Below are 11,060 nucleotides of genomic sequence, written 5' to 3' on the forward strand. Positions count from 1 at the left end.
AGGCCTACAAGGAAGACGTCAGCTCTAACCATTGAAAGAGTTGAAGACACATGCAGGAGAGCCAGTAGAAGCACTGGCAGAGTTGGAGGCATCGCCCGAAGAGACGGAGACGGCTCTGTCCTTAGCTTGTTCCAGGATGGCATTGGCGTTGAGGTCGCAACACTGAGCGATCTGCTTCAGCTTGCCCCGAGTGAGCGGTGACGGTGTGTTCATAAGTGGTAGCTCGAGGAGTTCTGACACGGCCACTGTCTTGACTTTCTTGCGGCGCCAAGAAGAACCGGAGCGGTGGGACGATCCCAAACTGGAGTCGGATCCTGTTGCCACCGCCTTCCTCTTAGCAGCCCGCTCAACAGATCCCACGCGCACCCCGTCGTAGGCGCGCCTGATGCGTGGACTGCGCCTCGGCGAAGCAGTGAGCACTGGCGGTGGCGCTTCCTCCTCCTCCGCCGGCTGGCCAAGAACAAGATTGGGAGCCCTGGCCGCCTCCAGGGTCCCCAGAGCAGCCGGCGCCAGGTCCTGGATCTCCGCCGCATTGTTGAGATCGAAGGCCGCAGGGACGGCCGGGGCCGCCACCCCTACACCCATAGAGGGGGAGGGGAAGAGTCGCAGCGCGGCAGTAGATCACCAGCGGGAGGTTCACGCGGTGGTAAGCGGCCGCTGCAGAGGGCGGTGGCCACCTGGGGCGGAAGTGCAGCGCACGCCCCGTGCAGAAGATCAGTGGAGATGACTGGGGACGGTTGGCCGCTCAACAGTATCCCTGGCTCAGGACGAGGGATGCAGTGGAAAGGCCTGGAGCAGATGGGCCGTGCCACCAGAATCTGGTGGGCCCGGTAGTGTTGCTGGGCTGGGAATTGGTTCTCTATTGGCAAGTCGCTGGGTGCGAAAGCAAGTGCGGGCCCAACAGCAGGAAGCAGCCCAACATGCACATTAGCTTTAGGTGGATGCCTGCATTCCACAGACGGAAGCAATGGAAGGGTGCGAGAGCAAAGCCCCCCATCCAGCATCTTGGGCCAGAAGTTGAAGAAGAGGGAGCGAGAACTTTCCCGCGAAAGCTTCCCCTTGGTGTAATCAAAGCATGGGAAAAAACCATCATCCAAAGAGAGCAGGCGGACAGGAATGACACCCATAGCCTCCCTGCTGTTGTTGATCTCAAGCTTGAAAGTGAAGCTGAGATCGTCAGGGTTGAAGGAGACCGAGACGCACGGCTTGCGTACGTCCACCGCCCAGAGTGACGCGTTGAGGCAGACTCTAAGCTCGTCCTCGTGCAGGATTTGAGCTTCAGTGGGCAGTGAAAAAGCACTGCCTCTAATGAGCTTGGGCTTGGCCGCCAGCTGGAGCATAGCCAGGAAGTCACTTGGTGCAGCCATCTCTGGGTGCAGGAAGGCACGGAAGGCACAATCCGTCATGCCCTCGCCGCCATCCACACGCCCGCCATCCGCACGCCCTCGGCCCGAAGAAGACCCAGGGAGAGCATGCCCCCGTCGAGGCTCAAGATGAGCAGGAGGGCGGTGACCATTGGCCCCCCTGTCGTGTCCATCGTACCGCCCAGGTGGCCGTGGCGTGGCCGTGGGGGCGCCAAGGGAGCGAGCGACATCCTAGATCTCGTTGATGATGACATCGGCATAGATGCCGTTGTCGTCGACCCGATGGAAAGTGATATGGTGGGGGATGTGGTGCAGAGCTTCCACCTTGACGAGGACGAATATACTGGAGAACTCGCTGCCGTGGAGGTAGGCGTGCTCCAGACGGAAGAGGCTAGCAAAGCCGGCAACGCTCGCTGCCACCCCCTTCCGGTTCCATAGCTCCAACGGCATCTTCTCTAGCGAAAGGCTGACGACGTGGCGGTAGGCGAACCGGAACGCGTTGTCCCCGGCGTTGTGAGGCAGGATCCAAACGGTGCGGTCACCTATCTCCAACGGGCTAGCACGCATGGCAGCGACTTGTTCAGACTCACGCTGGAACACGACGAAAGCCGTGCCAACCGTGGATCCGGCAAACCGTACCGCAGTGATGCCAAGAAGGTTTCGAAAAGCCCTACGGAGCCAGGGGAGGAAGGAAGCTTTGGGTGGAGAGATAGTGACGAGGCATGCTAACGAGTTCTGGTCGGAGACCAGTGGGTAGTGGACATCAAGGGAGGAAGGACGACCATGCACGACCGGCTCCATAGCAAAGCAACTTATTCTTCTGGTCGATGCTGCAATGGAGAAAGAATTTATGCGCGTACCTCTTTCCTTTGTGCGGCCCGTGGAAACGACAGCGACGGCGGCCAGGCGACGCGTGAACCACCGCCGCCAGCCGTCGCTGTCGGGCACCGCAGCGCCCGTGACCGGCCAGGACCTGAGGAGGGAGTACACGCTTGCCCATGCCCATGCCCAGCAAGGAAAGCAGAGGAGGCATCCATGCCAAGATAAGCAAAAAATCTGAGATAAGACGGCGACGGCCCCCCATTGATGCGCTTAAGTGGCGAACCGCAATGAATGGCCGGATAATCCCGTCGCCATCGCCCGGACGCTTGTTCGGTTCGGACTGCGGTGCGCGTGCCGGTCACCGCGGTCACCGTCCGACACCGCAAGCTAGTGGGGGCGTGCGTGCCCCACGCATCAGCAGAACGTCCGCTCTGCCCCGCCGCTGACCTTGCCCAAAGCAGTATAAAACCGGCGCCACCTCCTGTGCTGTGCTATGCTATGCTTGGCCGCACCGACCGCACTAACCATGCCCATTTAACTCCACCGGCCACTGCAGCTAGCCTTCTCGTCTCCAAGAAGCAGAGCACCCGCAGCCAGCACCATGGCGAGTCGGGCTGCCGTGTCCGCGGCCCTGGCGCTGCTGGTGGCGTCGGCGTCCGCGTGGCTGCACGAAGAGTTCACCACGGAGGGCAACGTGCGCGCGGGCTACGACGCGCGGGGGCAGCAGGTGGCGTCGATCGTCCTCGACCGGCAGTCCGGTGGCGCCTTCCGCTCCCGGCGCCGCTACCTCTACGGCCAGTTCAGCGTCCAGATCAAGCTCGTCCCCGGCAACTCCGCCGGCACCGTCGCCTCCTTCTACGTACGTATTCCATTCCCGTTCAAATCGAGCACAGAATATATATCTAGTTGATTGACATTCGACTGACGACGCCGGCGTTGCTACTTGAACTTGATTGATGCAGCTGTCGTCGGGCGAGGGGCCGGGGCACGACGAGATCGACATGGAGTTCATGGGCAACACGACGGGCCAGCCGGTGGCGCTCAACACCAACGTGTGGGCCAACGGCGACGGCAAGAAGGAGCAGCAGTTCTACCTCTGGTTCGACCCGGCCGCCGACTACCACACCTACACCATCATCTGGAACGCCAAGAACGTCATCTTCAAGGTGGACGGCCTCTTCCTCCGCTGCTTCACCCGCCACGCCGACCTGCCCTACCCGGGCGCCAAGCCCATGGCGGTGCACGCCACGCTCTGGGACGGCAGCTACTGGGCGACGCAGCGGGGCAAGGTGAAGGTGGACTGGGCCGCCGCGCCCTTCGTCGCCTCCTACCGCGGCTACTCCGCGGACGCCTGCGTGCCCGCCGGCGCCGGCCGCCCGCTCGCCTGCCCCGCCGACACCGGCCGCTGGATGCGGCGCCGGCCCAGCGCCGCAGAGCGGGGCACCCTCGCTTGGGCTAAGAAGAATTACATGCGCTACAACTACTGCGACGACGGCTGGCGGTTCCCCAAGGGGTTCCCCGCCGAGTGCTCCCGCGGCTGATTCTCTTACTGGTTCTTGCTCGACACCGACCTCTTGTCGATCATCGGTGGACATACATGACATACGTTGGTTGCCTCTGTATGCCATTAATTCTTGCCTCCATGGATGTACATTTTGGCATCCATTGAGCCAAACTGTTCTTGATCTCGCTCTCTGCCTTTTCACTGTTACATAGTGATTGTTACCGAGACGGATTAAAGATAATAAAGGTGAACTCTTCAAGTAAAATGTTGGTGAAACTGTGAATTTGCCACTGTAATCGGGCGCCTGCACATGGTGTCAGTCTCGGGCAGGTAAAAACGAACCATAAACAATGCCCTGTCGGCTGATTCAGATTTGAATTGCGTTGAGATTCGCTGTAATCCATGTGGTTGTTTCCTCCCATTTCTCAAAGTTGTGCCTGGATCTGGCTTGGATTGGATTCCTTGCTGGAAAGCGTAGATAAATGCCGCCGGCTGCAGTAACTGCGGTCAGGTGAGGTGAGCGGACGAAGCTTTTCTCCCGACTTTCGGTTGCAGTCGTAGTACACGAGAAAGAGAGAGTACGGCGCATCTGCAGGAGTAACTTGCAACGCGGTGACATCAAATCAAACAGTTTAATTCCTCGTCTGCTTTTCGCCTGGATCTTCAAGTACATCCGCAAGGTCGCGCAGTTTCAGTGCATGCATGCTGTGTATACTGTACATTTCCGGTGCAGACTCTGTTCCGTGACTGTACATTCTGATAGTGTGCTGTTACAGCTTGTTGTGCTGGTCCCATATGAGAGCTACGGTGAACGTTTTAGCTTCAACCAGCTTCGTACTTTGTTGCTCTACTAACTACGTGTTTGGTTGCCGTAGTCTACAGTAGCTGCATTGCATAGCCTTTTCAACTCAGCCTGACTATGCAAATGCAGCCTCAAATACGCCATCTGCAAGTTGTTTGGTTGCCTGCATGGACTGAACCGCTATGCCCGGTGTTTGGTTGCATGCATCTTAGTGGACAAACCCAAGACATGGTGTTTGGTTGTATGCAATGCCTGGTGTGTGGTAACCTCTTTGGCTAGTCGGCGAGGTTACCAGCACACTTCGGCGCAACCATGTAGCACACATCATATGCAGAGCAGAGCATAAACAGAGCATCAACTACTTAACAACATAGTTCAGATAACATAGTACCACATATCATAACGATAGTTCAAACAGTTCAACGCATAAACCATAAAGCAGACTCGATAGTACTTGGGAAAGAGGTGCCCCGGCCCTAGTCCCTGGCGGCGAAGGCTTCGTCGTGCTTCCCGCACTTGTTGACCATCTCAATGCCATCGTCGTCGAAGATGATGACCTTGAGGGTGTCGGGAGTCAGGAGTTTGAACGTCACCATGTAGCCGATCGTGATCTGATGAACGCCGGCGTAGGTGGCCCAACCCTGATCCAGGGTCACCCTGCCGTTCATCAGCTTCACCGTCACCGTCCAGGAGCAGCCGGTGTTGTTCCTCAGCTTGAACTCCGTGGGCACCGCGACGAGTGCTTGGTGAAATCCAGGGGCATGGGGATGCACTCAAGCTTCGGTGCAAGGATGACCTTGCAGAAGTGAATTGGGCCACCGCCGTCCACGTGCACTGCTCGGGCCTGGCTCTGGAGAACTGCTGATTCGAGCGTTCCCAGGGAGCCAGGCCTAGAAGTGCTTTAAACATCATGCCATGCAGGCCCAACAGTGTATGCAGTCAACCAACACATGTTGTTTTCTTCCCGTGCGGGCCTAGTTGGGCCTCATGCAGGCAACCAAACACGGCCTAAGGAGGGAGAGTTTGTGCCCATCTTCTGCGCGCACTATTCTCTCAAATGTGTGCCAAGCGCACCTTTCCTTGAGTTGAATTATAATGATGATATCAAAATATGGAGTAAAGTGTGTCCTAGGCCCACACTGAGAGGTATGTTTTTGCTTCCGCGAGAGGCACGACAGTGCCTCTCGGAAACGAAAAAGCACACGTTTTCTCTTTTTTCTTCTTTCTGAAAGGCATAATTTTGCTTCCGCGAGAGGCACGACAGTGCCTCTCGGAAACGAAAAAGCACACGTTTTCTCTTTTTTCTTCTTTCTGAAAGGCATAATTTTGCTTCCGTAAGAGGCATGATTTTGCTTTCGTGAGCCTCTTGGAAACGAAAAAAAACATATTTTTTTCCTTCTGTGAGAGGCACGATTTTGCTTGCATGAGAGGCATGGTTTTGCTTTCGCGAGAGGCACGATAGTGCCTCTCGGAAACGAACCCCCCCCCCCCCCCCCCCGCGCATTTTCTCTTCTTTTTTCTTCTGTGAGAGGCACGATTTTGCTTGCATGAGAGGCATGGTTTTGCTTTCGCGAGAGACACGATAGTGCCTCTCGGAAACGACCCCCCTCCCTCCCCGCGCATTTTCTCTTCTTTTTCCTTCCGCGAGAGGTACGACAGTGCCTCTCGGAAACGGCTTCCAGAAAGGAAAAAAGTGTTTTCGGTTCGGTTTTTTCGTGAAAAAAGTTCGTCAAAATCTATCAACATGGGATCTAGTTTTAAAGATCTCGATGCGAGAAATCCAACGATAAAAACGGTTCGAGATTTGGATGTATGGTTTAAAAGATAAAATCATTTTGAATAGACCGATCTACGAAAAAGGGAAAACTCCCAGGTTATGACAAGTGACGCACATGCAATGCACCAACTATGACGACCTAAGAAGATGAAAGTGATCTTTGAAAAAAGTACTCCTCAATTAGTGATTTTTGAACAAAAGGTTTGATTTGGGAAGGATTCCCGAACGAACGAATACGCCGTGCGCTAATACTGCCGGCCCATCGATCACAATTCAGTCAGACCAAAAAACATGCTAGCACAGCCCCTTTGCTACTGTTGCACTACAAAAAAAAGCCCAAAACCCATAGAGAAAAAACATAACACCCTTGTGAACAGAACCACACAAATCGATTTGCCATCATATATGAAATGAAATTACCTATTATCTAAAAAAAACATATATAACAACTAAAGCTGCCATCATGTTCAAGATGGATCAAAACATAAAAACTTAACAAATACTCCCTCCATCTCAACATATAATTCGCCTTTTGACACTACCATAGTGTCAAAAATGTCTTATATTTTGATGCACAGGGAGTATGTTTTAAGCCACGTCGGCACAAGCAAGTTATGTTTCAACTTATGCTTGCCACTGTTTCATATAAAAGAAAGATGGCAAAACAGAAAATTTGAAAACAAGAATGTGAAAGAGTCTAATGAAAAAAATTCACCATATAATCAAAATTGCAATAGTATACAATTTTTCTACAAGGTTCTTTTCAACAAAGTTGTCATGTTTCAATTTTTTTTTTCAAAATAATAATAATTTATGATGGTGTGTGCGATACAAGTTTCCATGGTGGTGTACACATGAAGGTGTAAAACAATAAGTTTACCATGGTTAATAAAATTTCCCATGGTCTAATCATACATTTTGACCGTGTTTAAACTAATAAAATGTCCATGGTCCAAAATATAATTTTACCATGGTCTTAAACTACAGCAAAGTAGCCATGGTTCATTTTTTCCATGGTAGAAATATATATATATATATATATATATATATATATATATATATATATATATATATATAGGTAAAATAGATGGGGCACCTAGGTGCCTGGGCACCTTGTTAGTTTTGGAAACTATGATATATTAATTTGTTTTCTAATTATTCTTCATGCAAGACTTTCCATACTTACGTTTTATTTTTGGGTCTAATTATTAGGCATGCAACACTTGCCATACAATAAAATATATTAATGTTGATTTTGTTCGAATTGCTGCAGGTATATAATACACGTATTTTTGTTTTCTAACTATTTAATATGGGTATCTAATACCTACCAACGAAATTATATACATATGCATGTATGTATATATTCAGTAATTTATTTTTTGAACTATTACATTTTTTTCCTAATTATCTAAAATGGGTATCATACTTACTAACGAAAGGTTGTATGTACGTGGGTATGTATATGCACAATAATTTATTTGTTGACTAACTACATTTTATTTTTGTTTCCTAACTATCCAATACGGTTATACAATACCTACTGACGAAAATATTGTAACACCCAATCGACGTGTATAAGGCTATATGAAAAAGGGTAGAAAAATATTGTACATACCCAATCGATGTATATACCCGGTTATGTGAAAAAATGTAGAAAAATGTTATACATCAAATAATATACTTCAACTGAAAATACCCAAGGTGTCTGCACACTTGTATACCCGGCTGCGCGGAAAAAGCTTGGAAAATATTGTACATATCCAGTGGACATGTGTATCTAAAGTAAAATATGACTATGTATATGCCTGACTACGTGACGTATGGGTATTTAATATATATCCAACATATTTCGAGTATAAAAATATACCTAAGATATTTTAGGTTATGTATGTATATACCTAGTAATTTATTTAAGTTATTAGATAGTCGGTGAAAAATAAAGGAGCGCACATAAAAAAATACGACATCCATTATACACAAAAAATACCCAGCTACGTGACGTATGAGACATGCATGGACTTAATTTGGGTGGTCATTAAGTGTCCATATTAAGCAATAATTAGCAATAATTCTTTCCAAATAAAAATCTAACGCATTTATGAATTAGTGTTAATAGTAATTACACGTGCACACATCTTAGTGTGATCCAACGGTTTCTATATATATATATCCTAGGTGCCATATGGGGCACCTTGCCTAGAAACCGTTGGATCACACTAAGATGTGTGCTATATATATATATATATATATATATATATATATATATATATATATATTTGCCATATTATGAAGTATGAATTTTCCACGGCTAAACCAAAAAAAATTCCATGGTCAAGATTTTTTTTGCCATGTCCAAACAATGAATTTTCCATGGTTCAAACAAATAAAAATGTCATGCTCAGATAAAATAACCTTGCCATGGTTAAAAAGGTAAATTTGCCATAGACAAAAATAAAATTTGCCATGTTACACAATTAAAATTTGCCATGATATAGTACTAAAACAAATAATGTTCTCTAAAAATGATGGCAAACATGGAAAAGTTTATGCCATGGTATATTTTGAACAAAGAATGGAAACTTTGTTTCTCTAGACACAGGAAATTAGATCTTAAGATGCAATGACATTGTATTTGTAGTTTCCATGGAAAATTCAAAGGACATCTTGAAAAGTTTTTCATTTTGCACATGGCAAAATTAAGACCATTATTCTCTTGAAAATGATGGAACGTGTAGGGTATTTGTTCACTAGAGACAACATAAACAACCGTTTGAAAAAATGCCGCCGAACAAGTTTTACAGCATCTACTATAGATCATCTGTATTGTTCAGATCAAGAGTCAATCGACAGCCAGGGTATTGTTTATGCTTCGTTAATTGTACCTGGCCGAGACTTACACCATGTGCAGGTGCCGGTAGGAGATCAAGAACAGTACATGGGAATGTGAGGCAAAATGGCAGATCAGATCAGAGGATATCAGAGGTGAACCAAGAAACCACAGGCCAATCAGAACAACAATGAGCACGCAGGGACGACGGCGACGAATCAGTCGGTCATCAGCCGCGGGAGCATTCGGCGGGGAATCCCTGCGGGAACCGCCAGCCGTCCTGGCAGTAGTCGTAGTGCATGTAGTTCCTCCTGGCCCAGGCGACGGTGCCCTGCTCGGCGGCGCTGGGCTGCCGCTTCATCCAGCGGTCGGTGCCGGCGGGGCAGGCGAGCGGGCGGCCGTCGCCGGCGGGCACGCAGGCGTCCGCGAGGTAGCCGCGGTACGAGACGACGAAGGGCGCGGCGGACCAGTCCACCTTCACCCTGCCCTGCTCCGTCGCCCAGTAGCTGCCGTCCCAGAGCGTGGCGTGCACCGCCATGGGCTTGGCGCCCGGGTAGGGCAGGTCGGCGTGGCGGGTGAAGCAGCGGAGGAAGAGGTCGTCCACCTTGAAGATGATGTTCCTGTCGTTCCAGATGATGGTGTAGGTGTGGTAGTCGGCGGCAGGGTCGAACCAGAGGTAGAACTGCTGCTCCTTCTTGCCGTCGCCTTTGGCCCACACGTTGGTGTTGAGCGCCACCGGCTGCCCCGTGCTGTTGCCCATGAACTCCATGTCGATCTCGTCGTGCCCGGGGCCGTCGCCCGACGACAGCTGCACAGCAATGGCATCAGAAATCTATATGCTCTGTGCTCGATTTGAGCGGGAATGGAATACGTACGTAGAAGGAGGCGACGGTGCCGGCGGAGTTGCCGGGGACGAGCTTGATCTGGACGCTGAACTGGCCGTAGAGGTAGCTTTGCCGGGAGCGGAAGGCAGCGCCGGACTGGCGGTCGAGGAGGAGCGACGCCACCTGCTGCCCCCGCGCGTCGTAGCCCACGCGCACGTTGCCCTCCGTGGCGAACTCCTCGTACAGCCACGAGTCCGCGGCCGCCAGCAGCGCCAGCGCCAGCGCCACGGCGGCGGACATGGCAGCCCGGCCCGCCATGATCGACGGCGCTCTGCTTCCCGGGAGAGACGAGGACGAGGAGGCCAGTGGAGCGAGACGGGTATGGTTAGTGCGGTCGGTTCGGTTTGCGCGGCGGCCAGGCGAGCACGGCACGGCGAGGTGGGCTTTTATAGTGCGCTCGTTCGATGCTCGTCTCTGGGCGGGGGGCAAACGTTTTGCGGATGCGCGAGCGCCGAGTGGCGACGCGTCCCCGTGACGACGACGGGATTATCGCTCCGTTGCCATAACCGAGGGAGCGAGCGCGGCTTTCCTTGCTGGGCATGGGCAAGCGTGCACTCATGCTCACGTGAGCAGCGGAGGCGGTGGTTCACGCGTCGTGTGGCCGCCGTCGCTGTCTTTTGCACGGGACATACCCTCCCTCGCTTTCAGAGGGCGGATACGTGCCGCAGGAGTCGGTGCCCTGTGCGTGTCAGGTAGACGGTGGGAGCGGGGATGGACCGACGCGCGGTGGACGATAAGGCGCGTGACGTGTACATTGACTACAAGGTGTGTAAATTAATTGATTGTTTACGATTTTTCTTTCTTTCTTTCTTCTTGAAGAGTAATATCAACGTCACCAATTCATTCTTCCTTGTAAAACCTCGTTATTCCGATTTCTTTCAATTTTTATTGATTTTAAAGGGTAATACAAATGCCATTGATTTATTTATTTATTTTCCTTATAAAACCTCCCTATTTTGGTTCCGCTTTACTTTTTCTTTTTCCTTATTTAAGTGCAATACCAATGACACTAATCCATTCCTTCTTATATGGTATTACGCGTAAATTCCGCTGTCATACGCTTATTCTTGCATATTT

General features: G+C 50.8%; 2 protein-coding genes across 2 annotated transcripts; one reads left to right on the forward strand and one right to left on the reverse strand.

Annotated features, from left to right (window-relative positions):
- Nucleotides 1–2,670: 2,670 nt before the first annotated feature.
- LOC147958004 (xyloglucan endotransglycosylase/hydrolase protein 8-like) lies at nt 2,671–3,955 on the forward strand. The gene is made up of 2 exons (XM_087534383.1): nt 2,671–3,045; nt 3,149–3,955. The coding sequence occupies exons 1-2, from the start codon at nt 2,788–2,790 to the stop codon at nt 3,725–3,727; spliced, it is 837 nt and encodes a 278-aa protein (XP_087390509.1). The 5' UTR covers nt 2,671–2,787; the 3' UTR covers nt 3,728–3,955.
- Nucleotides 3,956–9,128: 5,173 nt separating this feature from the next.
- Nucleotides 9,129–10,356, reverse strand: LOC147958005 (xyloglucan endotransglycosylase/hydrolase protein 8-like). The gene is made up of 2 exons (XM_087535479.1): nt 9,975–10,356; nt 9,129–9,907 (listed from the first exon to the last, which is right to left on the reverse strand). The coding sequence occupies exons 1-2, from the start codon at nt 10,239–10,241 to the stop codon at nt 9,329–9,331; spliced, it is 846 nt and encodes a 281-aa protein (XP_087391605.1). The 5' UTR covers nt 10,242–10,356; the 3' UTR covers nt 9,129–9,328.
- Nucleotides 10,357–11,060: the final 704 nt, after the last annotated feature.

Source organism: Triticum urartu, chromosome 7A, assembly GCF_056163025.1.
Source record: "Triticum urartu cultivar PI428250 chromosome 7A, HENAU_Tu73, whole genome shotgun sequence".
NCBI lineage: Eukaryota > Viridiplantae > Streptophyta > Magnoliopsida > Poales > Poaceae > Triticum > Triticum urartu.

Excerpts from the sequence above, each read along its gene's own strand:
- LOC147958004 (XM_087534383.1), top strand. The coding sequence starts at position 2,788 with ATGGCGAGTCGGGCTGCCGTGTCCGCGGCCCTGGCGCTGCTGGTGGCG. Across the intron at positions 3,046-3,148 it reads GCACCGTCGCCTCCTTCTAC|CTGTCGTCGGGCGAGGGGCC; the intron begins GTACGTATTCCA and ends TGATTGATGCAG.
- LOC147958005 (XM_087535479.1), bottom strand. The coding sequence starts at position 10,241 with ATGGCGGGCCGGGCTGCCATGTCCGCCGCCGTGGCGCTGGCGCTGGCG. Across the intron at positions 9,908-9,974 it reads GCACCGTCGCCTCCTTCTAC|CTGTCGTCGGGCGACGGCCC; the intron begins GTACGTATTCCA and ends ATTGCTGTGCAG.